We start from the raw sequence: 23,115 nt of genomic DNA, 5'->3' as shown, positions 1-23,115 counted from the left end.
ATCGTTGACTCAACCGTGATTACTGTCATTTGGATAGAGGCAGATATTGGCCTTGCTATTCATGGCACTCTCACCTTAGATGCTTCGCCGCCTGGGTCCTCTACTCAGGCGAAATGTCACTACAATGTCTGCAAGAAAACCTCCAGCTTCACCTCTTGTGGTTGTGCTAGGATCTACGGGCACGGGCAAGTCAGATGTAAGTCTCAGGGTACTCTATATATAGGACTCTCTGACATTAGATAGTTGGCAGTCGAACTTGCAACCAGATTGAATGGCGAAATCATCAACGCCGATGCTATGCAATTATACAACGGCCTACCAATCATCACTAACAAAATTACAGCTGAGGAGCAACGTGGTATTCCTCACCATCTTCTTGGTCACATATCCCTGGATGAGCAACCATGGGATGTTGACGACTTTAAGCGAGAAGCTACTCGCACAATAAGAGAGATTCGCGAACGAGGCCGCCTGCCTATTCTCGTAGGCGGATCGCAGTATTATGTCGATCCGATTCTCTTCAAAGAGGTTATTCTGGACGACCTAGAGCTGGACACCACCAAGTCTTTTCCCATCCTGCAAGAATCAGCCGAAGTTATGCTTCATGAGCTCCGAAAGGTTGACCCCGTCATGGCCGAAAGGTGGCACCCCAAGGATCGTCGAAAAATCCAGCGTTCTTTAGAGATTTACCTAAGAAGCGGCAAGCGAGCATCTGAGTACTATGCCGAACAACAAGCTCGCAAAGAAGCTGCACAGAAAGACGCCAACAAGGAACCTTGGGAGAACCTGTTGTTCTGGGTCTACTCTGAGCGAGAGGTGTTGACGGAGCGTCTAGATAAGCGAGTGGACAAGATGCAAACGGGTGGACTTATGGATGAAGTACGAGAGCTTTACGACTTCAAGCACAAGAAAGAAGCAGAGGGTCAAAAGCTCGACATGACAAAGGGCATATGGCAGTCAATCGGCTACAAGCAATTTGAACCGTACTTGTCTGCCATCGACGAAGGGCGAGGAGCTGCCGAGCTCGAGAAGTTAAAGAGTGCCGGACTCGATAAGATGAAGGCGGCAACAAGACAGTACGCCAGCTACCAAACTCGTTGGATCAGACTCAAGCAGATCCCACGGATACACGAGGTTGGCCCAGAAGCCATGGGAAATCTATATCTCCTTGACAGCACCGATGTTTCTGCGTATGGTAAAAATGTGGTTGAACCTGCGGTGCAACTGGCGCAGCAGTTCCTTCAAGGAGAGGAACGTCCACGGCCGACAGAGATATCTGCGCTTGCTCAAGAGGTTCTTACACAAGTTGGCAACCCTCCTCCTAAAGCGACACCATGCAAACGAGTTTGCGAAATTTGTCATACGACATTGTTGACAGAGGAGGCCTGGAAGCAACATCTAAAAAGTTCAACTCATAGGCGTGTTGTTCGCAGGAAGGCGAGGACGGCTCTTGTGCCAGTGGAACAGAAAAAGGAAAAGACAGAGAAGACTCAAGAGGATGAGGCAGACTCTGGTCCAGAGCTGGGGTCCATGTTCTCGGAATGATGAAATACTTCAAGTATCGAATGGACTGTTGACTAACTTCCAATGCGTCAAACAAACGGACTTTAAACTATAACGGTCCGTCTGATCCACCTCGGGAATGGAGATACCCAAGGACTTGGCCATCAATTTAATTCCTAGTTCATTGTACGGTACCTTACTATGTGGAGCAATGCTTTGTCAATAATGTCGAGTGTGCTCATGACCATTTGAGGCGTGACAGTGACAGCAGATGGGCCGTTGATCCGAGTCCCGACTATTGGTCTTCGGCATTTCAATTAAAGCAACTACTGCAGAACTAGGCCACGTAGTAGAAATAGATAGACCTATGTGTCGTCGGCAGAGTCGGTCATATCTGTTCTTCGGGGTTGACTCATATCCCGGTCTTTTATCGAGAGCACCTACGGGATATTGATGATGTTATGTGTTCGGTATGCAGGGGTGTCTAGACTTCGGCGATTTTCTCAGCTAGACGAGGGAAAGTTCCAGGATCCCCGATGAAGTCATAAATAGCTTGCGGAGAAGTATTCAAGCTTGAAAGTTGGAACCAAACGTTTATTATCTGGCGCAAACTTGGCTTGCATAAGTCACACGTGTGTAGTTTAAGCGGCTTAACCTCCCGAAGCTTCCGAGCTTTTACGAAAAATGCCAAAGTTTAGTGTCAACTGCTATCCTTAACCGACTGAACTGAGTTTCATGATGAAGATCAACAACTATCGTTGGTGTGCGTATTCGTTTAGACAAGGCTGCTATTAGCGTCTCGGGTATCGTTCACGCATGATGGATCTGATAATTTCTATAAGTAATCTTGAGTCATCACCGTTGGCCCGTTGCGGCGGACTTGGATGCCAAAGTCCGCCGCTATTCAAATAGGCGGTTCGCTCTCGGGACCGAGCCCGCGTAATTGGTCCATTCGTACTGTGTCTCCAGTTGATTTTTAATCCATGTGAAACTTTGAACAAGATAATTCCATCTGTTTCATTGAACCTGATGCATTGAGGCCTGGTATATATGTAATGGTGGTGTTGGAACTAGGAATCAAGGCAACAATAAATCTGCCTAACAAAGCCCTAGTCAATTCACTCACTTCATGATCAACAGTAGGAACTTGATCCTTCTTATATCCCTGAACCACCGCTGATACGGGATTCGCGGGTTCCGATATGCGGGTGTATTAATTATTCCTATTCCCATGACATTTTATGCAGCGCGGCTCAGTTGACGACGTCCACTGCTACCTACTGACTGCAGTGAAGAAGCATAAAGAAAGCCCCTGGGTTCCCTCCTGGCTTTGGCCCTGCCCCTAAAAAGAGTCCCAGTCGGCTCTTGGTTGTACCGGTACACTCGGGATCTTACGGTGTAGTCAGCCGTTGCTTATCACTTTTGTCAGTTTTATAGCCTACTTCCTTACGTACTCCATTCTATTTACATTTTCCTTTCATTTTTGTTTCATTTTCGGTATTGTTCAATCTTATCTTTGAGCTGTATTTGCCCAATATTTGTGCCCCTCCCCCTCACCTGACCCCAGCGTGGTAGGAGCGGGCTTCAAAAAGACCCCAGTTTCCGCTTCCGTTATTGCGCCTGTAACTTTTCACTCTAACGTTGAGTGGAGCTCACATTGGCGTCATAGGATAATTTACTCGACACTCACTCACCTCCAAATCTCGGCATCTGGAATCGAGCTGAACTGAGCTGAGCTGCTTGTTATGTGAGAATTTTCTTTCTTCGGATATGTCAAATCATAGTGCGTCCGGTCCGGGCTCGATGGCTCACAGCCACAAGACGCCCCGAGTCTTGGCCTGTGTCTTGTGTCAACACCGAAAGATCAAATGCGATCGAAACACGCCCTGTTCGAATTGCGTCAAGGTGCGTTGACCCATATCGTCATATACCTTGCTTGTATTATGGCGCTTTGAATCCTTCGTCAGTACATAGGATTCGCGACTAACTAGCCAAGGCCAATGTCATATGCACTCCCAGTACTCCGGCTCCTGCTAGGAAGCGCCGGAGACCAAATCAGGATCTTCAAGAACGTCTGGCGAGATGTGAGCAATTGTTGAAACAGTACGCCGATGGTTCCGTACCATCACCAGCTACCATGACACATTCACCTGCTACCAATGGTTCCGTGCACGATGCTTATCCTGCCACGCCAACCAACATTGATGGTCAAACAAAATGGAAGCCGACAGGAAAGATGGTTAGAGAAGAGGGTGGTGTACGTTTCATGGACAGTTATCTTTGGGCCAATATTCATGATGAGGTGAGACTGACTGACTGCTACTGACTACTGACGAAACTAACAATGAATCAAGCTTCAAGCCATGAGGGAGATTGTTGATACCGATGATCCGGAAGAAGCCAGCGTTATGGGCTCTGAGGACTTGAGTCCGGATTACAATATCGATCTTTTAATTCCATCAGACGCTTCGAACCGATCTATCGAGGATCACCAACCTGATCCAGTTCACATCTTTAGACTCTGGCAGTTATTCGTTGACCGCGTCAATCCTCTGACCAAGATCATCCATGTCCCGTCCGTCCAGCCATTTGCTTTGGAGATGGCTACCGATGTGAACAAGATTCCACTCAACTACCAGGCCCTAATGTTTGCCATCTTCACCATGGCGACAGTATCTCTAACCGAAACCGAATGTCTTCAGATGCTGGGGACTACCCGCGACCAAGCTTTACGAAAGTATACTATTGGGACCAAGCTGGCACTGACAAAGTTCAACTTTTTGAAAAACTACGATATGGTGGCGCTGCAGGCGCTGCTGCTGTATTTGGTAAGGTTTGTTGATGTACTATACGCAATGTTGGCTGACTGGTGGATAGCTGTCTCTTCAAAACCGCTACGACCGCCATGCTGCGTGGATTCTGAGCGGCATGGTTGTAAGAATTGCTCAAAAGATGGGCTACCATCGTGACGGTGACTATTTAGGACTCAACGCTTTCGAGACGGAAATGCGCCGGCGCATGTGGTGGCAAATCATTCTTCAAGACGCAAAGAATGCTCTGGTCTCTGGATTGAGTCATTCGCTTCTCCCAAGCAGCTGGGATACCAAGATGCCGCAAAACGTAAACGATGCCGATTTATTCCCTGGATCAGTCGAGCCTATCCAACCTCGCGAAGGCCCGACAGAAATGGCATTTTGTCTGATCGGCTATCAGATTGCAAAGTTTTTAGTGAATGCCGAATCTCTCCACGGCCATCCCGGTTTGGAAGCCGCCGTCATAGGTGATTTCGAAGGTCAAGACCCTTCGAATGTTCCGAGCATCCAAGAGTACAGAGATCTGGTAGACACTCTGGAGCAAAATCTATTGGACGTGGAGGCTCGCTATATCGACCCAACTGCTGGAAACGTACACATTGCTGCCCTCAGTGTTCGCCCAATGATTTGCAGCAAGATGAGGGAGATATTGGTGCCTATGAGAGAACAGCCCGAGTGGCAAACTGGGGAGATTCGCGACAAAAAGGACAACCTCTTCAAGATCGTCTTGATGAACAACGAACACAGTACCGATGCGTATGGTATCATGGACGAGACGGGATTCCTTTGGTTCATGAAGTTCCATTTCCAGGTCGACATCTTTACCGTCATGACGAAGCAGCTTTGCCAACGACCGAGAGGCTCCCTTGCCGCCCGTGCTTGGAACATGGTCGAGAAGATCTACCATTATCACCCTGAACTCCTGGATATGACCCAAAAAACCAACTATGTACAAGCTCAAGCAGTATTGAAGGCTTGGCACAACCGTGAACAAGCACACAGAGAAGACGGCCAGATCCTAGAAACACCAAACTTTATCTATCGCATACGAGACGTTATAGCGAGCGACGTCCGAACTACTGAATCTTCGCCGCAGCAGCCCGTAACACATGCCCCTGCGAATACTACTCAGATGACAGACCTCGATCCTTTCCTTGGCAATTACTTGGACGTCTCGACTCTTAATTGGGATATATGGGGGAGCATGACCCAACCACCACCACCACCACCACCACCACAGCAGCAAACTCAACTACCGATGCAATTATATGGCAATTTTCCTATGGGTAACTTGGGTTAGAGTCGACAATCAAGGCGAAAATTGGCGGGAGCATGGTAAGGACGAATCTCCAAGGAGTAGCATGTATTTTTGGACACAATAGAACGGCGCTGGTTGATTTACGGATTGGACTACCAAGGGGTTTGTTTTGCAGTGTACCAATAAATTTTTTATTTAAATATGCATTCACTGATGAGAGTGATCTGGTGCGATTTTTTGCAAGTGCTTTTATTGAGACTGAGTTGATTCAGGTGAGTGCATTCACCACTTTGACACCCTTCATTGTTGGATGTCTGTCATTCCTCCGCCCTCATTGTTCTTCATGTTCCATCGTTTCTCATTACTCCCGATTACAGTATCGGCCACAATCCAGCCAGGAATTTGATGGCTTCTAGACTAACATCTAGTCGGCGTCGTTGCGAGGGTGGTCACGACCAGGGACAGACTGGAGGGGAATAGTGTTCCGCTCAAGGCTGGTCTCTCGACGTCGCTGGAAAATAGGGATACGACACCCAGCGTTGCTGTCGCGACGAGGGGCGTCAGACCAGATCCTAACGTGATGGGTCGCAGTGCTACCATCGAAAGGACGGGCAAGGTTGTCGTGAGCGAGGTTGCCATGAGGGTTGGCGACAGGGGCGGCGTCGACAGGAGCGGGATCGCCGTTACGGCTAGGCTTCCAGGTACAATAGACCACGCCAGCCAGGAAGACGACAAAGATCATAGCGCTGAAGCATACGATCATGATGTTCATGTCGCCAGTGGTCATGCGGGGCAAGACCTTGGAGTCGGACATGTTGGCGGTTAATGCTGTAGTGTGTTAGTGATGACCAGGGGTGGTGATGAGGAGTATGTACCAAGTGTGTAGTGTTCTGGGTCGTTCTGGGAGATCTCTTCGAGGACTGGTTCGGTGTCTCAAGATGAGGATTCGTTGTGGTTGAGGAAAAGACTGAAGAGAACGATTTTCTGGTTATATATCCTTCTCATGATGGCAAACGCTGCGATGAACTCGATACATCGTTAACACAATTGTGGTGGTGAATAATGAGCAAACGAACACAATGAAGCACTCAATACGGGGTAGTTTGAAGATGAGGAGTTGAATTTGAGGGGAAAACACAACAAACGCAAGCATTCATTCGAGTACTACGGATCAACAAACGGAACCCCACAGGCAGCGTTTATCAATACAGGTGTGAATAAACCAGCGCAGTCATCCTCTCAAACCTCGTCCCAAATATTCAGCCTTCTCTGATCATCAACCACCCTTCCAACCGCCGCATTCGCCTTCTCCCGTTCCCTAGCCTCCTTTTTCTCCTCTCTCTTTTGCTGCCAGTGTGCGAGTCCCTGGAAACAGATGCATGGAAGGATAAGTGCGATGAACGCAAAGACGACGCCAAGAGTTATGCAAATCATGGCGATTTTGTCAGAGTGTGAGCCGTGTTGAGAGGTGGAAGTAGAGGTTGCGCTGGCTGAGGCGACAGCAACGGAAGAGCTGATAAGTGTAGTAAGGGAAGACATCTTCTTTTTTTTCTGTCAAAGCTCAACGTAGATGTTGTGGATGTAGCTGTGATTGTTTTGATTGAGGAGGAAGAATTAGAGAGAGTGTGAAGAGGGAGTTATGGTGGTGGTTTTGGGGAGTGTTTGTGCAGTCGGCTTGCAGCTGGTGAACAGGCGAATACAACTGCAGCACAGAAGCTAAGCCTATACGACGGAAACAACCAACTCTGCCAGGGCCTCGTGGATAACAGAAGGCAGCCTTGAGTATAGATACTGGGGTATGAAAATAAAGAGTAGCTCCTGTTATCCACCAGGCCCTACATTACTATTCACCAGCGAACACCTATTTGCAGCAGGATGCTCAGGCTTTGATCAGCCTTGCCCAGTAAGTATCGTCTTCAAATTAGGTACATCTACCAACTATATCTCTATCTCAAGCTATCCTACCTTTCTTTCTGAATCGGCACGTCATTGAGAGATGAATTCCTTGAAGATAGGAACAAGGGCTTCAGAGTTGGGACCGTCAACGCCACGGTAGAACAAAACTCTACCGTTGTGGTTATAAGTACCATCCGCCTTCTCGAAGAACCAACTCAGGTTTTCATCATCTTCACTGATAGTCCATGTAAGGTTATCGTAATCTTTCTTGATGGCAGTGAAGATATCCTCAGGAATGTTGGTCAACCACCCAGCCTGACCAATAGCCAGCTTGGAGAGATTGGCCACAGAGGAGTGAGGGCCAGGGGATACCACTATTGCGAGACATTGCATACTATCATCGTAGTATGCAGTGAAGGGGTTCTCCTTGAGGAATTCGAGATACTGGTGGACGGACATCTTGGAATTGGGATCATCGTGACGGAATAGAGTCTCTTTCAACTTCTCAAGATCCTCAAAATCGGAGATAGAGGTGGCCCTTCTAATAGAGGTGCCCCTGCGAATCAACGTGCCAGCGCCTGAGTCGGCTAAGGATTTGTTAATACGATCCCACTTCAGACAGATTAATGGTCAATGATAGGGCATCACTTACTGAATAGCTCCCTTTGTAGATCGGCTGGGTGAATGATGGCAACGCTAGACGTGCGGGGGAGTGTCTGTAACACTATACGGCCGTCAGCGATTCGTCACGAACAAAACACACTTTAGAACCCACAATCGCGCGACTGCCTTATCTTGAGTGCGAGTCCAAATCTGCACCAGGGTTGCTTCATGAGATCGTCGTATTCCTGATCCAGGTTGATGAGGCTGATCTTCTGCCCCTCGCCATTGAATAGACCACCCTTTTCACTGAGATATATGATTTTTAGTGGTTTCAGTGCACGAGCCAGCTCAGCAGCAGCGACATCAGCGTTAACATTAAGAAGATTTCCCGACTCGGATTCAGCCATAGAGTTGAGGACAGGTATGTACCCGGCCTCAATCTGAGAGAGTGTTAGCCTAAGTCCCAAGAGATTCGTGTGTAACAAAACTTACGGATTGCTGAATAGCCTCGGTGTTGACCTTGGTGACATTGCCAACATACTGCCACTTTTCCTTATCAAGGAACTCAGCTTGGAAAACACCTTGGAGGGATCGACTGGCCACGCCAAGCTCATCCAAGCGTTTGACTAGCTTGAGGTTCTCCTCGAGGAAGAGCTTTCGGGCAATACCCAATGTCTTGGCATCGGTAACCCTGATACCCTCCTCGAACTGTGGTTCAACGCCGGCGTCCTAGTGGTTTTTAGTATGTTATCCAAAACTCTGCTCTACATCCTGAGAGGCTCAGCCGAACTCACTAGAAGCAGCTGGTTAAGCTGGGGTCCTGCGCCGTGGACAATCACTGGGTATAGGCCGAGCTCGAACAGGAGAGCAAAACTTTGGCAGATCTCATCGAGGTTATCTTGAAGCAATGCGCCTCCCACCTTGACGACAGCAAATTGCTGTGAGGAAACGGACGAGAATAGCTTGAGGTACTGCTGGCCTTCGCGCCGACTACCAATGCTGTTGATGGTCTGGGCAATAATCTCGCGGGTTCGATCTGGGTGCTTGGAGAGGACCTTCGAGGACAGGCTAAACGCGCGGGCGGGGGCGAGGTCGTGACTCCGGCTGGCCGCCGTGATCTTGGGCGCGGCGCCGGGCAATCGAGAGACAGCTCGGCGGGCACCGGCCCTGAGGGCGGCAGTGGTGGAGAGCATTGCTATGATCCAATTGAGTGAGGTCGACGTGTATGACGATGAGCAAAAGGATGCCTCTACGATGATGAGTCGTTGGAGTTACCTTGGGGAAAATTTAGCCCACTGCATGAAGCGGCACTGCGTGCAGTTAAGTGGGGTTACCAGCCCAGCTGAGTTCCGATGTAGGTACTTGAAAGATCAGATAAGATAATACCGACTCTGACCGATGCCGGACCTTTACTATGGAGCATGATCTGGGGCTGGACTTGAATAGCTGCCAGCAACTGGCACATTTGGGATTGCAATCGTTAGACTGCCCTGGCCGTGGGGCTTGCAACGGGAGGAGATTACAGAAAGCTTATTGTCGCAGTCACTTACTTAGCTTAATCATCATAACATTTCATGTCTGTAAGTTTCTTCTTAAGAATGCTGCGACAGCAAGCGAAACAATTTTTTGAGTCAAGTGTGGCGACCGTGATTTAGAGAACACAAACTCTCAATGCCAGAGTGAGGTATCTCACCTTTTGAAGAGTGTGAATAGTCTCAACTTGTCGCTCGTTTGACATCAAACCCGTGATGACGATGAGTACAATCGGCGACCAGCTTAACCTATAGGATCAGCCCAGTCACTGTTTAACCGTTTGCACCACAACTGAACTGAAAGAGCCTCAAGAGGTAGTTCAACAGCACTCAGTTACTGGCGCGTAGCAACACAAGGCTTGCTTGCAGTCACGCATGCAACATGATACCAATCCAGAGCGTCTTCGCTCAGTTACAACATAACAGTACTTCAAGCGAAAGAATGTAGATCTCAAAAATGAAACGACACCTAGACGGGATCACTAGGTGTCGAGATTAACGACGGATCCAATTTCCCAATATTCTTCTTAGAACGTCCAAAGGTCCAAAGACCCTGTCAACAATGCTGCCCACTCTCTACTAGACAGCGTGTGACGAACGCTCTGCTATCTGAAGAAGGAAGGAAAAAGAAGAGAATTCACATGCGGCGGAAAATTTCAAAAGACAATAAAGCTCAAACATGCTTAGTCATGTTGGGCTGCACGTGATGAGTGGATCACGTGTGTCCCGAGATGAGGAATTGATAGCTTCCTATTGGTCGTGTGGACCGAGAAGCCGAGAGAGTCCGTTCCGATACTCGAGAATAGGAAGCCATCATCATCGATCCCTCTATACCTGCCCTCTTTGGAGTAACGACGCCGACAATATCGTTGGACGAACCTTGGACGAACCTCCCTCCCTCAAATCCGAACAAATAATCCTCTCCACGATGCTCGCTCAACGTGTTGGCGTCAACGCCCTCCGCTCAGGTACAGCGCATAAGCGAATAGCCTCAAGTACAACGGATCGCTAATGGAACTCTCTATTTAGGCGCGGCCAAGCCTTTCTTTGCTCAGAACATCTCCAAGAGTGCTCTGGCTGCTGGCATCTCTACCTCTTCTCCCAACCGGTACGTCCACGAGCGCAATTGAGCTTTCACAATCTAACGTGCATAGCGCCTCTACTGGTTCTGTCAAGGTCTCTCAAGAGGAAGGTCAACAGATCCTCGTTAACCAGCGCCTCAACCGACCCGTCTCTCCCCATCTGGCCATCTACAAGATCGAGCAGACATGGTTCGGTAGCTCCGCCTGGAACCGTATCACCGGCTCTACTCTCTCCGTCACCCTCTACGGCTTCTCCATCGCCTACCTCGCCGCTCCCGTCGTCGGTCTCCACCTCGAGAGTTTGAGCATCGCTAGCTTCGTCGCCGGTCTTCCCCTCGCCGTCAAGGGTGGTCTCAAGTTCACTCTCGGTTTCCCCTTTGTCTACCACGCCATCAGCGGTGTCAAGCACCTTCTCTACGACGCCGGAAAGGGTTTCGCCAAGACAACCATTATTCAGGCTGACAAGTACATCTGGGCTGCCAGCGTTCTCGGCGCTATTGGTCTGGTTGCTTTCCTGTAAGATACCAAATATCGAAAATAGAAGAGCGGAATAGAAGGAAATAAGCAACATGCGCAGTGGATGATCAAGTTGCAAGGGATATATGGAAGGAGTAGGGATGAGACAAAACTCGTGTACGAGTATTTAGCCGAAAGGCATCTGACTTTTAGCAAACAATTTTATTATATGTATAAAAGCGCCTTGAAATGCTGGGCTTGTTTCTAAAATATCGTCGTGAGGTATTTCGCGACCTAAACGCCATTCGCCTGCCATGATCATTTTCATTTGTACCTACTCCAAATTTCGAGCATCCAGGATTGTACGTATCAACCTCCGATTACCAGAGGAAGCAATCTTCTCCCCAATAATGGGTCCAATGAAATCCTTGAGCTCAGACACTTCGCCCTCCACGCTGGTTGTACCGTTGATGCCATTGGTGTCTGAGCTGATGTGATCCGCCAGCGAGGCAACAGCCTGTATGATGCCTTGAACCAGCATCTCGTAATCCATTGTACCCTCTGCCTTTTCCTTGAGAGGTTGAAGGATGCCCGAATCAAAAGTCTTTAGGTTGCGCAAGACAAGAACGCGAATAGCTTCTGGGCCACCTGCTTGGAGTAGACCATAGATGGCACCGTAGAGGACTGCGGGTGGTTTGGTAGGATCGAGGAAGTATTTGAGACATGTTCGCGTGAGCTTGGGTCGGAGAAGTGTGTTCGAGGCCGAGTATTTGCGTGCGATTTGTCCAACCAGAGACGCTGCCAGCTGTCGGAGGTCGTATTGCTCCTTTAGAGCGTCGGTACCCTCCTCAGTGCCCAGTTTTCTAGCCATGAGACAAGTAAGGGCGGGCGCCGAAAGTGGACTGGCGTAGGGGTCAAGGAAAAGGCTCTTGTTCTCGATCAGAGCATTTGTCAATTCCATCATTTGTTTGAGAGTGAAGGTATCGTCCAGATGGTGTGTCACTCGATCCATGATGAATGTGATGAAGTACGGGATGAGCTGATGCAGACCGGGGTCGTCTCTCACGGAACCCAGAGCAGCCTGTCGAAGGCGCACCACCTCTTCGTCGGGATTGTCGTCGAGAACAGCGGCTTGGATTTTGTCAAAGTAGAGGATGAGCTCCTTGCTCACAATGTGCTTAACAGAGGGCTTCATGGAGACGTTGTCGTTGCCTGCGAGAGCAGACAGTGCGGGGTTGGCACCAGGTCCCTTGGGAAGAAGTTCTTGCGATCGAGATTCGGATGTCGTAGGGTTTTGCGGGATGGAGGGCTGAACTCCTTCGATAGCGAGCCAGTGCGCTGAGAATTAATTAGTGAGATTCGACTTGTCGAGACGAAGGGTTTACCTGTGAAACCCATGTCGCGCGGTACTTTGGGTAGAGGCGCATTGATGAGCTTCTCGAAATCGACTTCCTCATCTTCGATATAGAAAAGCGGTTGACCGGGACCAAGACTGGCCTCGCCGTATCGCAGCGGACGCGTAGAATCGTAGCCGTAGAGGGGTTCGACGTCGAGCGCCTTGAGCGCGAGCGAGATGTCGTTGACGGTGAGAGTTGTTCGGCGTGAAGCGCGCATGAATCGCAGAGCTTCAACGATGACCTGACCGACGCGGTATTCAACATCCTGTGTCAAACACTTGAGGGCCTCTTCGTTGAGCGCGCTGATGCCGACCGACTCTGCAACATCCTTGACGTTATCGGGATTCCAGAGAAGCTTGGGAGTTTCGGCAGCCATGGCGCTTATGGGCTGCGCAGTCAGGCGCTCAAGTTTGGTGTTTGTTCAGTGAGAGTAGGAGGATCGAATTCGGGCAGAGCTTGGAAGGAGAGAATGGGATGGTAATGTTTAAATGCGTGAAGCTTGACGAGGCTGAGATGGATTCGAGGTTGAAGTGTGGCTTGGTCTGGGGTAAGCGCCACATTTATAGCTACAGAAACACCAGGGAATTTTTTTTTCTTATGGCCTTTACTTACTTTCTTCTTAAATAATACTAATAAAGAATGTTAAGCTTATTATATAATAACTTAAATCTGTAAGATATTAATATAGTAAATATAATAAGTATAACACAAAGACGCTGGTAATATAAAATAGACCGCCAATGTAACTTGCACTAACTTTTATGGAACGTATTATTTGCAATAAGACATAATTACTTAAAGAATAAACCAACACATATGAGACCAGCTATGATTAAAACACCGAATCGAATCATCATTGATCTTCATCTCAAAGCCTTGCGCAAGGTTCCTCTGCCGTCTTCTCTCCACCTTCTATCCTCTCAGCAGCTCTCTCAAAAGCAGCAACAACATCATGCTCACTAATCCACGAAGGATCCATCCTATTCTTTACCCTATTTATCAACTGCTCATTTGTCTCTACCGTTTCCCTCTCAATATTCGACTTCTGTCCCGCAATATTGTTGTGTACGATACCCAAGAGCTTATCCAGGTGTGGCTTACGGGCGGCTTCGTATAAGTCGAACACTTGTGTCAGCTGAGCCTTGGTAGGCTTCTTCGTTGGTGCTTCCGATGCTGGCCAAACGTGGTCGAGAGCGCGATACAGCGCGTATGCGTCGTCAATTGCAAGTGAGCCTCCGGCTGCGAAGGAGCCACCGTGAGTGTGAGCTGCGTCGCCAACGAGAGTTACACAGCCAGCGAAGGACCATTTATCGAGAGCTGCGCCAGCGTAATTTGGGAAGAGTTTGACATAAGGAGTCGCTTCTATGAACGCTCTGATTGTTGGATTCCAGTGCTAGGTAATGTCAGTCATGGCCAAGGACCAAAGGTGAGGATTCACTTGGTATAATTTTTTGAACTCCTCGACACTGCCATCTTCATCCCACCTTGCATCTTGGCCTGGTGAGTTGAAGTCTTTAGGATCAGCGTGGTAGCCACCAACAATAGTGAAGAGACCTTTGCCTACGGCCATGTATTAGATAAGTGTTGGGGGGCAATATCGGTCTCATACCAAGATGTGAGTGGAAAAATGTGGTCTCATGCCCAGCCTATGATCTATATCAGTTTGCCGTCCGTTCAACTCACAGACTCCGAGGTCTTACCCAGTGAGCCGCATCCTCGGGATATTCAACACCTCTTAGTCGATCGGCATCAAGGACAGCTCGGAACGCAACCCAGCCTGTCCAATGTAGCTCATGCTCTGGCACAAACGTCTTGCGAACTTTCTGCCAAAGAGATCAGTGGTCTGTTCCTTAAAAAAAAAAGTGCCCGAACCTACTGATCGAAGGCCATCAGCACCAATAACAATATCAGCAGTCGCAGTCGTCTCATCCTCAAAATAAAGCATAGCTCCATCATCAGGATTCGCTTTGACATCGACAGTCGTCTTGCCCAAATGCACAACACCCTCCGGTACATTCTCCAGCAAGGCCTGATGAAGATGCGCACGATGAAATCTCGCAGTAGCATGCCTTTTATCCACTACAGACTTATGAACATCGTAATCGATGACTTCTCCAGTCTTCCAGTGTCGGTATATCATGGGATACCCTGACCTTTGACGCTGTGCAAAGCCTTCAGCAAGAGCATTTTCGACTCCAAGACACTCAAGTGTTCTGAGGCCATTGGGGCCGAGAGCTATACTTGCGCCGATTTCTTTAAACTCTGGTGCTCGCTCATAGACTTGAACGTTGACGTGGGGGTGTTTGAGGAGAGCGATTGCTGTGATGAGGCCGGCGATGCCACCACCAGCGATTGCGACTTCGAGCTTGGGTGGGTCTGTTTGGGCTGCCATGATTAACTTGTAGTTTCAATTTTACTGATCAGGGATATGACTACAACTTGAACGGCGAGTCATCAATTTATCACCACATCTAATTGAGGTCCCCAATCTCAAGGCTTACCCCCAAGTGTAACCGACTTATCGGACGGACCCCGATAATGATTCGAGCACGCCATCTTATTCCCCACTGATTCTTGATTCATGAGATGCAGCAATTGAAGCAACCAATGTGAGTTAGATATTGCATGACATAGCTGATAATGTCATTTGTGAAGTATATGGCGATGTACCGATATCGCAGTCACAACAGTTGTGTGCATTCCATTCTCATTCCCATTCATGCTACTCAAAGATAGGCCACTATTTAATAGCATCAGAGGACAGCAACCTATTGTAACAGACGCCTAAGAAGCAATAGGTTCCAAGTCTGATAGATCCAAAAGTCTCGTCTCATGCAACTTGTATCCCTCTGTAGCCCCCAAGTATCGACCCGTCTGGAAGCTCCAGAGCAAGTCTCCAAGGGGGAAGCTGTGGCATGCCTCGATGTATCTCAACACTTCACGGTCAATAGCTTCTCCCCAGACGGGCATGCTCACCAGCGCGAGATACCATCGACGGTAACATTCATCCTGGAGCTCGCCCGCTCTGTCCATTGCTTGTTGGGTAGTGAATCCGTTCTTTTTCAGAACAGTGACAAAGTTGTGCTCGATTCCGGACTTAACATCTTTCTTGTATGATACAATATCGTTGTGGCTGAGGTGTGTTAACATGAGCACCAGTCAGCTGAAGAGAGTACGACTTACATCCAAGCAAGATCACAGCCCACCGCTATGCATTCCTGAACTAAAGGATGCTTGAAAGCCTCCTGTGACAAGTCGACATTGTGAGCATAACTATAGACAGATCCAATTAGCATGGACTTTTTATGACAGCAAGATCTATGCTCACGCGAAGAGAGTGATGCAGGGATATCCACCAACAGTCCTCCTACGCATCCTGATGTAGTCCTCTTCCGTTCGAACTTGACTGTCACCATCACGGGTAGCTTTCTTTCTGTTCTTGTTCCATATTCTTTCTTTTCGAACATTCCAGGTACTGTGAGTTCGGTGCAAAACATAAACTTTTATTGCCATTGATCGTGATTCTGGCCAACTCATTAATTGAGTACCTATAGAACACACGTTAATATGACTACAATAATGTCCACGCCATTCTCTCTTGCGTTATCAGGACACATGTGTGCTATCAAGTACACACCTCAAATAATCTACTACAAACACAGATCCCATATCCACCCTCAACAACGATGAGCACAACTGCCCTCGCAACCTTGCCCTTACATACCCAAGCTCAACACTGTAGCTCAGACAGATGTATCGTACTCGATCCTAACCCCGTCAAGTTCACAACCTCGATGAAGGACCGAAACCTCCATGTCAGAATCATCCCATTTACAATCGAGTTCAATTTCTGCCTTGGGACCTGTAGAAGGCCAGGTGATTGTGCAGAGGGGCTTTTCCTGCAAATCGTCTCTTGAATTATAGCAAGCATGGATGATATTGCTCACGCAGCTGTCTGAAGTGGTTGTCGATATGACTCTCGGCGGCAGCTGCCTTCGATTTGGACCGACTGCGGACAACTCTTCACCCTGATGAAGCGAAGTCAGCAGGAATCGGCAAGGGTGAGAAGTGTTAGCTTACCTCATTCACAAGCCAATAGATTCCAGGATGTGGAGCTACGCCATAGCTGGTATAAATGACGCGAGAAATCACGTATGGTGAGTTCTTCCCAAGATGGTCCGGCGAAGCCAGCCTGAACTCCTGAAGCTCTCGGAGAACAGCTCCTCGAGCTACCGCAGTACATCTATACAGATCAAAGTCAGACGGAGTTTCTGTCAGAAATAAGGGGATGATATTACGCCTGGTCGCCCGTCGAGCAGTGAATGGCGGGAGATTGAACGAGCTCAAGCACAGCCTGCTTGATTCGAGTCTGAACATAAGGGCTGCGACCAAAACCGCCGGCTATAATGACATGCTAATATATCTCGTCAAAACGTGTTTCTTCAATACAGAGGGACAACTCACCAGCCCATTCATACATCCTCTGAAACTAACGACTTGCGATCTAACAAGATTGACTATCTTGTCAACGACGGGGTCAAAGACCAACGCAAGTTCAAACCTAAAATATCCGAATCAGTAAGTGTTCACGAAATAAAAGATACTCAGTCACGCGCTGAGCCGAATGGCATTACCACCGCCAAACTGACGAGGGACGTGAATTGTCCATTCATGACGATCACCGCAAAAGTGGGATTTCATATCTTTTTCCGATAGGCGAATTCACGAAGGCATTGTCCTGTAACAAGGTCGATTTCGGAAACAGGGCAGACGTTTTGTATCTGGCCGATGCTCTCTATCTTTGTCTTGAGGAGGTTCATGAAGTTATTGTCGATTAAAGCTCCGCCGACAAGAATACACTCCCTTTGGGTGAGCTGTTTCATACCAAGGGGTCGAATTGTGCGAATCTCGTAGGCAGCAGCCTCCTTGCGAGGTGATAAGTATCAGTACCACCAAGATTTGAACAGTTACTTACAGTCGTGAAGCCGCCGCAGTCGCAAATCATAACCACATTTCCTCCCCGAAGGATTGGTTGCTGGAAATGTTAGAACCGAACTGGACCAAGGTATACAGATTGTGAAAGACCCAACTTACCATGCGATCCAATGGCTTGATCAGGTCTAATACAAGGGCAATGGAAGCAGCCTCTATATCTGGAATGAACTTGGAAATCAGATGAACATTATCGGAGAGGATATTTGCTTTACGGATGACCTGAAACATCTTTTTGCGCGCATAGACGGGCCAAACGCTTGGAACTGTTATGGCAATATTGTACTCGAAATCATACATAGAGCATCGAAGGCTTTCACGAAAGTTGGACCAGAGAAGACTGAGATAGTCTGTCGACTCTTGATCCAGAGACGCCACAAACGTTTGCAGTATGGGCATAACATCGAGGCGTAGTCGGATCTCCAGGATTGAATCGCGTATACGAAATCCCAGAGGAGCTGCAGTACCGAGTAAGCAGGGAAAGCCTATAAAACTGTGTGTTGAATAGGGTCTCGAGACTTACCTAGCACTGAGGTCAATGCCTACAATGATAGTGCCAGAGATACGGAACTCTGGAGCAGAAGGGGCTTGGGCCTCTTGCATGTGAAGGTCCTCCCTCCACTCGTGCAATCTGGCCATGGTTAAGGTACGGTACTGGAGATGTTCGAATTCCAAGATACTGAACCAGAGGTGGTGAGAGAATAGGTCTCTTGAGTCAGGAGACCGTCGTTATAAGCACTGAGAGCATTGCAGGTCTTTGATGTCTAACTCAGCAATTTGGACATCGGAATCGAAGCTTTGTTTGATATCTTTGTTGAGCGGGCCAACAGAGCATTCGTATGCATCTTGTAACGGAAGGCATGACGCAAGCCATATAGAAGGCCAATGACAGAACAATGAGAGAAGCAAAGAACTGCAAACTGCTGTGAAACATTTGCCTCGGGGCGGAAAGCATATGCAGAGAGCCTGGTATGTCTTTTTGACCGCTTTCTTGTTTGTACTGAGACGACAACTTGACTTACAATCACTAGACTATCTTTCCTGACTACCTAACATCAAAGAAGCCCTGACTGCTTGTGAATCAACAGTCTAGCCTTTCTATTTGGGCAGCTAGTAAGGAGTGTCTGGGTACCCCGAAGCAAGCATTTGGCATGGCAAACATCCAACACTGAATTGTCTCCATCACTGAAAGTTTGTTCTTTGCTTCTGCAAGTATCCACTAATAAAGACCGTGCTATCTAAGGATATCTTCAGCTAGTGCGATTGGGCTGTATTGGTCTTGGATCGGTGGGTTGCCGATGCAAAGGGCTAAGTCAAGGACACATGCATGATACGAGGGACTCTGTAACTCTAGTATCGGGAACAATGCTAGGTGTAGAATTCCATGGAAGAGCTTTGGAAGATATTCAAGGATGAAGAGTGATAAGAGAGGTTCCAATTGAGAATAGCACAAGGCATATCGATATAAATGTCAAAATTGAGGAAGATGATCAGACAGGCTAAGAAGATTATATTCGGTAAAAGATAGCATCAAAAGCCATTGTTTCTAAGTTATATAAAACCCCTAGTTCCAAAATGAAGCTCGTGATGTGCCCACTTTCTCCATGATTTGGTGTTGACATATCAAGGTGGGGCAGCCTTATCGATTGACACACGTGACCTTCAGAAAATGTTCGCGATCCAGCTTCGGCAACCATGGTAATGAGCATTGAGTTGCCAGTCAAGACCCTCGCCCTCCGGTCCAATTCAATCCCATTCCTCACCATGGCTCTCCAATCTTGCCGCTCTGGCCTTTTACGGAGCAGACAAGTCGCCCGCACACTCATGCCATGTGTGCGCACATACGCCACCGACTCGACACCCGAATCCTTCAAATCCGAAAACCCATCTTCCTCCGCTCCCGTCCCACGATGGAGTCAAACACCCCCCGCAATGAAGGCACCTATACAGCTCGACTTTGCCAAGAATCCCAAAAATAAGGTCTGGAGTGTCAACAATGATCCCAAGAAGCTGGATGAGGTTTATGACCGACTACTGGGACAGGGCGGCAGCAAGCTTCTGCCAGACGAGGTTAAGTGGTTGGCTGTTACGCATAAGAGTTTCGATCAGGGAAGGAGAGGTTTCAACGACCGATTGGCGTTACTCGGTAGGCTGGACAAGTACATTTGAAAGGGTAATGCTGACCCCTGCAGGACGAATGACCCTCATCATGGAGACGACCAAGTCAATTGTCGCCAAGGAACCCATGAGTGAACCAAGACAAGACGTATACAACCGCGAGCCATTCATACATCCCAAGTTGCAGTCAGTGGACAACCTGACCATTCAAGGAGCGAAGGATATTGCTGGCAAGACAAATCTGTCTGCTCTAGCAGCTGATGTGGGATTGATTGATGTTGTGCGGTGGAAGCCTAAAAACGTATGTGCCAAAACTCCTGTGGTGGTATTCATCTAACATGCGACAGGTGCAAAAACTCAAGCAATCCGGTGTTGATGTCGTGCTTAATGGTGCGATTATGGCTATTATTGGAGCCGTCACCCTGCAACACGGAGCCGTAGTGGCATCACAGGTCATCAGGGAGCGAATCTTGTCAAGACTACAGGAGGAATAAAATCATAGCGTGGGTTAATCTGTATCATATCTGTACAATTTACGAAGAGGCTTGGACCTGTACAAAGTGTGAGGCTGTCCCCGAATGAACTTGTAAAACACTCAAGCTATTTGCTTTGATCTATCTATGGTTGTATTAAAACTAAAAGGGTATTGACGTTGGGTATTAATGTTCATTGCAACAGGGGCGTTTCCTCATCAGCTGGCTGAACGTTCTCGTCAGCCTCTTCATTACCATGATGAATGAGCTTCTCTCGGTACATCCATCCAACACAGGTTCCAGCGCCTGGTCCAATTATAAGAGAAGTGACAATTGTGGTCAACGGGACTCTCCATCCAACCTCGACCAACATCCAATACAGGACAGTCCAGAAGATGAATTGGGTGTCAACTTCAATAAAGACTATGGTTGACCTGGTCATTTCCTTGCGATCATCAGGCTGGGTGAGACTCCATATGAAAAAGACATGAGCTAAGATCGAGCAGATAATGGGCAGCAAGTAAACAAACAAGAACGATCGTCGGTTCGATGCGAGGTGAATGTTGGTAGGACTGACTCTTCTGATGACGGCGATAACGTTGCGAATTATCTGGCGGACGACTGTCACATAGATCGGGAAGAAGAGCCATACTCCGACAGTAGCTGGAGTCGTCTTGAAGAGCATCAAGAGGGATGGTACAAAGTAGCCAACAGCGACACTGATAGGAATAGCGACAAGTTCACTATCAGGGAGATGACGGCTTGTAAAAATCTGATCAACGTCGCCATGTCCATCATCTCGTTGCCGAGCACTCAAAACACTCCTCGCGCGGTGCAAAAAAGCAGGAATAATAACAAGCTCCCAAACAACAGCACCGCCCACAAGATCAAACACCAGCCATGGTCCCGTAGGATACGCGATAAGCACGTTCGGCGCGTTACATATGCGTGCCGCTTCAACAGTGCTCACTGTCAAAAGGCCGCCGAGAAATGACAGGACAACAGCCATGACAGCGGTACTTCTCAGGGAATCCAGCGCGGCGCGGAAAAAGCTAATGAGATAGCATAAAGGCGTTCCGATGGCCGGGATCCGACTGACGCCTGGAATGCGCGCATGAGAATGACATTGCGACCAAAGAAGTGCGGCGTTGATGTCGGAGTGAATAAAGAGCGCGACGATGGTAGCAGCAGCGAGGAGGATTGGTGGTATGATGAGGGAGCGGTATGAATAGTGATGAATAGGGGCCTTCGGCGGCATGATGAAGATTTTGCTTTCTCTTTATGCTGAAAGTCTTCGTCAGAGTGATGAGGAGGATAGAGAGTAAAAGGTGAAATTATTTCTTCATTCTGAGTAGGCTTGTTTGAGAAACATTTGGTGTCATGTGGTAAAATCGAAGAGGCTCTCGTGATTATATCCAGGCCCAATCTTGGTGTTGGGAGATCCACACCAGTGACACCAGCGTTAAGCCAGAAATGGAATTATCGTCTTTTTTGATGTCCTTGACCAGATTATCAATGCGCGATGTTGTTTTGGTGCTGGTAAAAGACATGAGTTTGCTTCTTTTTTGTTGATAAGATCTGGGCTGTAGACTTACCATACGGCGCTCATAATGGAAACACGTGGGACAGCGAAGAATAGAAGCCCATAAAAATGCCCAATAGGACAGGGATCCAGCATTGAGCATTGAATATCAACATGAAATAGATAATCAATACTAACAATCAGAGAAGCACGCAAGTCTTTCCATTCAACCCATAGACAGCAGCCCTGGGGCCCTGGGCTATAGGAATAATAACAACCTGTACGACGAGGGAGAAATTCGTCATTGCGCTAGCCAGCAACGAAGAACGCGCTGAGAAGTTAATATTAAATGATGTTGACCCCTATGGCGTTACTCCTAAGTCTTCGGGTCTAAAAATAATAAGTGGTCTAAAAACTATAATCTAAGAACCATAAACTATTTCGTCTCTATGCTTTCAGCGGTTAATTTTTCTGATACCCTGAGGGGATTACACGGTATGTTTTTAGAGGTGCATGTTAAAGAGCTTATGTTGGGTCGAGTCTGGAGAACAGGGATCTCCGAATCAGCTGCATAATAACTGCATCACCTCTTTCGGAAGGGAACTGACCGCAGGAAGTTCATGCAGAACACAACGGCAATGATGGAGGGATAAACAAATAGCTAGTTATCTGGCTGGGTTTCGATTGTTTCTTTAAGAAATCCCGAGGCTTGTTAAATTACACCTACTCTCAACTCTCTTTGACAACTGTCTAGTTGGCTTCCATGACAAGACTCACTGGCTAGACTGGATCATGTTCTACAACAGCCAAGGAACCCCTCTCTTGCTCGTGCAAGGCCAGTATAGAGTGACGAACCCGGATCGCTGTACACAAACATATCACAAGTCTCGTATACGGTCGAGTCTTGCTCTCTGTAACCTCGAATGATACCTTGACAAACGTATCACCAAAAACAAGCTGATCAAAGACTCAAGACGACAAGGTTATCTACTACCCCACGTCTAGAGTATCATGATGTCGGCCCATCTCTAACCGTCATGTCCGGATTTCAAGAGGGGAAGACACTTCTTCAGTCTCGGCAGGACTCATCAGGTAGGTCCGTAATCTCATCTGACTGGTTGAATCACCATCTCGCTCTCTTGATTCCACCGAAGCACCCACTGATGTTCGTCATGATCCATGACGAGAACTCTATGATGATTCGACAAACTTCATGTCCCCTGCAATAGTTCTCCGCATCAGCGGCCCCTCCCCCAGGTTTTAGCGGCATTAGTACTCGAGGCCCCTCTTCCCGAACCGCCTAAAACAATCCCGGTAGAGGGTCCAGGGTTCACCTACACTGGACCGAAGTGGTGTGTTACCAGAACAATCAGTTCCATCGAGGAAGGAAGGAATGAATGGAGGGGGCCCGACAACACATGACACAGCTACCCCTCGATTGTTTTGTCTCTTGTTTTTATTCCCTCTTCC

The 23,115-nt window shown here is 48.0% G+C and overlaps 12 protein-coding genes across 12 annotated transcripts; 4 read left to right on the top strand and 8 right to left on the bottom strand.

Annotated features, from left to right (window-relative positions):
- Positions 1 to 124: 124 nt before the first annotated feature.
- Positions 125 to 1,545, top strand: EDB82DRAFT_479092 (IPP transferase-domain-containing protein; the record flags this gene model as incomplete). Its single annotated transcript, XM_025729240.1, has 2 exons — positions 125 to 196; positions 244 to 1,545. 2 exons carry the CDS (start codon positions 125 to 127, stop codon positions 1,543 to 1,545), a joined length of 1,374 nt encoding a protein of 457 aa, XP_025583527.1.
- A 1,627-nt stretch (positions 1,546 to 3,172) lies between these two features.
- Positions 3,173 to 5,794, top strand: EDB82DRAFT_510800 (fungal-specific transcription factor domain-containing protein). Its single transcript, XM_065608866.1, has 3 exons — positions 3,173 to 3,805; positions 3,858 to 4,331; positions 4,381 to 5,794. The coding sequence occupies exons 1-3, from the start codon at positions 3,641 to 3,643 to the stop codon at positions 5,614 to 5,616; spliced, it is 1,875 nt and encodes a 624-aa protein (XP_065464357.1). The 5' UTR covers positions 3,173 to 3,640; the 3' UTR covers positions 5,617 to 5,794.
- A 36-nt stretch (positions 5,795 to 5,830) lies between these two features.
- Positions 5,831 to 6,600, bottom strand: EDB82DRAFT_283868 (uncharacterized protein). Its single transcript, XM_065607389.1, has one exon. The coding sequence runs from the start codon at positions 6,386 to 6,388 to the stop codon at positions 5,999 to 6,001; it is 390 nt and encodes a 129-aa protein (XP_065464356.1). The 5' UTR covers positions 6,389 to 6,600; the 3' UTR covers positions 5,831 to 5,998.
- An 871-nt stretch (positions 6,601 to 7,471) lies between these two features.
- Positions 7,472 to 9,746, bottom strand: EDB82DRAFT_510795 (Aspartate/glutamate/uridylate kinase). Its single transcript, XM_025729245.2, has 6 exons — positions 9,624 to 9,746; positions 8,868 to 9,348; positions 8,566 to 8,802; positions 8,246 to 8,513; positions 8,123 to 8,194; positions 7,472 to 8,057 (listed from the first exon to the last, which is right to left on the bottom strand). Exons 2-6 carry the CDS (start codon positions 9,264 to 9,266, stop codon positions 7,561 to 7,563), a joined length of 1,473 nt encoding a protein of 490 aa, XP_025583531.1. The 5' UTR covers positions 9,267 to 9,348; positions 9,624 to 9,746; the 3' UTR covers positions 7,472 to 7,560.
- Positions 9,747 to 10,390: 644 nt separating this feature from the next.
- Positions 10,391 to 11,380, top strand: EDB82DRAFT_510790 (uncharacterized protein). The gene is made up of 3 exons (XM_025729246.2): positions 10,391 to 10,573; positions 10,635 to 10,713; positions 10,760 to 11,380. Exons 1-3 carry the CDS (start codon positions 10,534 to 10,536, stop codon positions 11,205 to 11,207), a joined length of 567 nt encoding a protein of 188 aa, XP_025583532.2. The 5' UTR covers positions 10,391 to 10,533; the 3' UTR covers positions 11,208 to 11,380.
- EDB82DRAFT_450662 (uncharacterized protein) lies at positions 11,381 to 13,042 on the bottom strand. Its single transcript, XM_025729247.2, has 2 exons — positions 12,529 to 13,042; positions 11,381 to 12,481 (listed from the first exon to the last, which is right to left on the bottom strand). Exons 1-2 carry the CDS (start codon positions 12,914 to 12,916, stop codon positions 11,478 to 11,480), a joined length of 1,392 nt encoding a protein of 463 aa, XP_025583533.1. The 5' UTR covers positions 12,917 to 13,042; the 3' UTR covers positions 11,381 to 11,477.
- Positions 13,043 to 13,326: 284 nt separating this feature from the next.
- EDB82DRAFT_510778 (uncharacterized protein) lies at positions 13,327 to 15,105 on the bottom strand. The gene is made up of 5 exons (XM_025729248.2): positions 14,417 to 15,105; positions 14,241 to 14,363; positions 14,150 to 14,186; positions 13,979 to 14,100; positions 13,327 to 13,933 (listed from the first exon to the last, which is right to left on the bottom strand). The coding sequence occupies exons 1-5, from the start codon at positions 14,930 to 14,932 to the stop codon at positions 13,409 to 13,411; spliced, it is 1,323 nt and encodes a 440-aa protein (XP_025583534.1). The 5' UTR covers positions 14,933 to 15,105; the 3' UTR covers positions 13,327 to 13,408.
- A 219-nt stretch (positions 15,106 to 15,324) lies between these two features.
- On the bottom strand, positions 15,325 to 16,180 carry EDB82DRAFT_283767 (isoprenoid synthase domain-containing protein; the record flags this gene model as incomplete). Its single annotated transcript, XM_065607388.1, has 3 exons — positions 15,869 to 16,180; positions 15,724 to 15,813; positions 15,325 to 15,673 (listed from the first exon to the last, which is right to left on the bottom strand). The coding sequence occupies exons 1-3, from the start codon at positions 16,075 to 16,077 to the stop codon at positions 15,325 to 15,327; spliced, it is 648 nt and encodes a 215-aa protein (XP_065464355.1). The 5' UTR covers positions 16,078 to 16,180.
- EDB82DRAFT_510777 (uncharacterized protein) lies at positions 15,976 to 17,444 on the bottom strand. The gene is made up of 4 exons (XM_065608865.1): positions 17,005 to 17,444; positions 16,839 to 16,954; positions 16,621 to 16,783; positions 15,976 to 16,568 (listed from the first exon to the last, which is right to left on the bottom strand). The coding sequence occupies exons 1-4, from the start codon at positions 17,014 to 17,016 to the stop codon at positions 16,284 to 16,286; spliced, it is 576 nt and encodes a 191-aa protein (XP_065464354.1). The 5' UTR covers positions 17,017 to 17,444; the 3' UTR covers positions 15,976 to 16,283.
- On the bottom strand, positions 17,267 to 18,171 carry EDB82DRAFT_540015 (uncharacterized protein; the record flags this gene model as incomplete). Its single annotated transcript, XM_065609325.1, has 4 exons — positions 17,267 to 17,465; positions 17,516 to 17,575; positions 17,635 to 17,990; positions 18,063 to 18,171. Coding segments are annotated over 4 exons (723 nt in total), but the record flags the coding sequence as incomplete, so codon positions are not given.
- A 1,125-nt stretch (positions 18,172 to 19,296) lies between these two features.
- On the top strand, positions 19,297 to 20,144 carry EDB82DRAFT_433567 (mitochondrial 54S ribosomal protein mL57; the record flags this gene model as incomplete). The annotated part of the gene is made up of 3 exons (XM_025729251.2): positions 19,297 to 19,678; positions 19,725 to 19,951; positions 19,998 to 20,144. 3 exons carry the CDS (start codon positions 19,297 to 19,299, stop codon positions 20,142 to 20,144), a joined length of 756 nt encoding a protein of 251 aa, XP_025583537.2.
- An 86-nt stretch (positions 20,145 to 20,230) lies between these two features.
- On the bottom strand, positions 20,231 to 21,824 carry EDB82DRAFT_283758 (uncharacterized protein). The gene is made up of 2 exons (XM_025729252.2): positions 21,719 to 21,824; positions 20,231 to 21,659 (listed from the first exon to the last, which is right to left on the bottom strand). The coding sequence occupies exon 2, from the start codon at positions 21,379 to 21,381 to the stop codon at positions 20,317 to 20,319; it is 1,065 nt and encodes a 354-aa protein (XP_025583538.1). The 5' UTR covers positions 21,382 to 21,659; positions 21,719 to 21,824; the 3' UTR covers positions 20,231 to 20,316.
- Positions 21,825 to 23,115: the final 1,291 nt, after the last annotated feature.

Source organism: Fusarium venenatum, assembly GCF_020744135.1.
Source record: "Fusarium venenatum strain MPI-CAGE-CH-0201 chromosome Unknown EDB82scaffold_3, whole genome shotgun sequence".
Lineage (NCBI taxonomy): Eukaryota > Fungi > Ascomycota > Sordariomycetes > Hypocreales > Nectriaceae > Fusarium > Fusarium venenatum.
This window is presented reverse-complemented; position numbering and strand designations above follow the sequence as displayed.

Coding starts and splice junctions, on each gene's coding strand:
- EDB82DRAFT_510800 (XM_065608866.1), top strand. CDS start 3,641: ATGACACATTCACCTGCTACCAATGGTTCCGTGCACGATGCTTATCCT. Junction 3,806..3,857: donor GGGCCAATATTCATGATGAG/GTGAGACTGACT, acceptor CAATGAATCAAG/CTTCAAGCCATGAGGGAGAT. Junction 4,332..4,380: donor AGGCGCTGCTGCTGTATTTG/GTAAGGTTTGTT, acceptor ACTGGTGGATAG/CTGTCTCTTCAAAACCGCTA.
- EDB82DRAFT_283868 (XM_065607389.1), bottom strand. CDS start 6,388: ATGTCCGACTCCAAGGTCTTGCCCCGCATGACCACTGGCGACATGAAC.
- EDB82DRAFT_510795 (XM_025729245.2), bottom strand. CDS start 9,266: ATGCTCTCCACCACTGCCGCCCTCAGGGCCGGTGCCCGCCGAGCTGTC. Junction 8,803..8,867: donor AGCTTAACCAGCTGCTTCTA/GTGAGTTCGGCT, acceptor AAAAACCACTAG/GACGCCGGCGTTGAACCACA. Junction 8,195..8,245: donor GATAAGGCAGTCGCGCGATT/GTGGGTTCTAAA, acceptor ACGGCCGTATAG/TGTTACAGACACTCCCCCGC.
- EDB82DRAFT_510790 (XM_025729246.2), top strand. CDS start 10,534: ATGCTCGCTCAACGTGTTGGCGTCAACGCCCTCCGCTCAG. Junction 10,574..10,634: donor CGTCAACGCCCTCCGCTCAG/GTACAGCGCATA, acceptor CTCTCTATTTAG/GCGCGGCCAAGCCTTTCTTT. Junction 10,714..10,759: donor TCTACCTCTTCTCCCAACCG/GTACGTCCACGA, acceptor TAACGTGCATAG/CGCCTCTACTGGTTCTGTCA.
- EDB82DRAFT_450662 (XM_025729247.2), bottom strand. CDS start 12,916: ATGGCTGCCGAAACTCCCAAGCTTCTCTGGAATCCCGATAACGTCAAG. Junction 12,482..12,528: donor GCGCGACATGGGTTTCACAG/GTAAACCCTTCG, acceptor ATTAATTCTCAG/CGCACTGGCTCGCTATCGAA.
- EDB82DRAFT_510778 (XM_025729248.2), bottom strand. CDS start 14,932: ATGGCAGCCCAAACAGACCCACCCAAGCTCGAAGTCGCAATCGCTGGT. Junction 14,187..14,240: donor CCGAGGATGCGGCTCACTGG/GTAAGACCTCGG, acceptor TATAGATCATAG/GCTGGGCATGAGACCACATT. Junction 14,101..14,149: donor ATTTTTCCACTCACATCTTG/GTATGAGACCGA, acceptor ACATGGCCGTAG/GCAAAGGTCTCTTCACTATT.
- EDB82DRAFT_510777 (XM_065608865.1), bottom strand. Junction 16,784..16,838: donor TGCTCGACGGGCGACCAGGC/GTAATATCATCC, acceptor TGATCTGTATAG/ATGTACTGCGGTAGCTCGAG. Junction 16,569..16,620: donor TCTATTGGCTTGTGAATGAG/GTAAGCTAACAC, acceptor TCGCTTCATCAG/GGTGAAGAGTTGTCCGCAGT.
- EDB82DRAFT_283758 (XM_025729252.2), bottom strand. CDS start 21,381: ATGCCGCCGAAGGCCCCTATTCATCACTATTCATACCGCTCCCTCATC.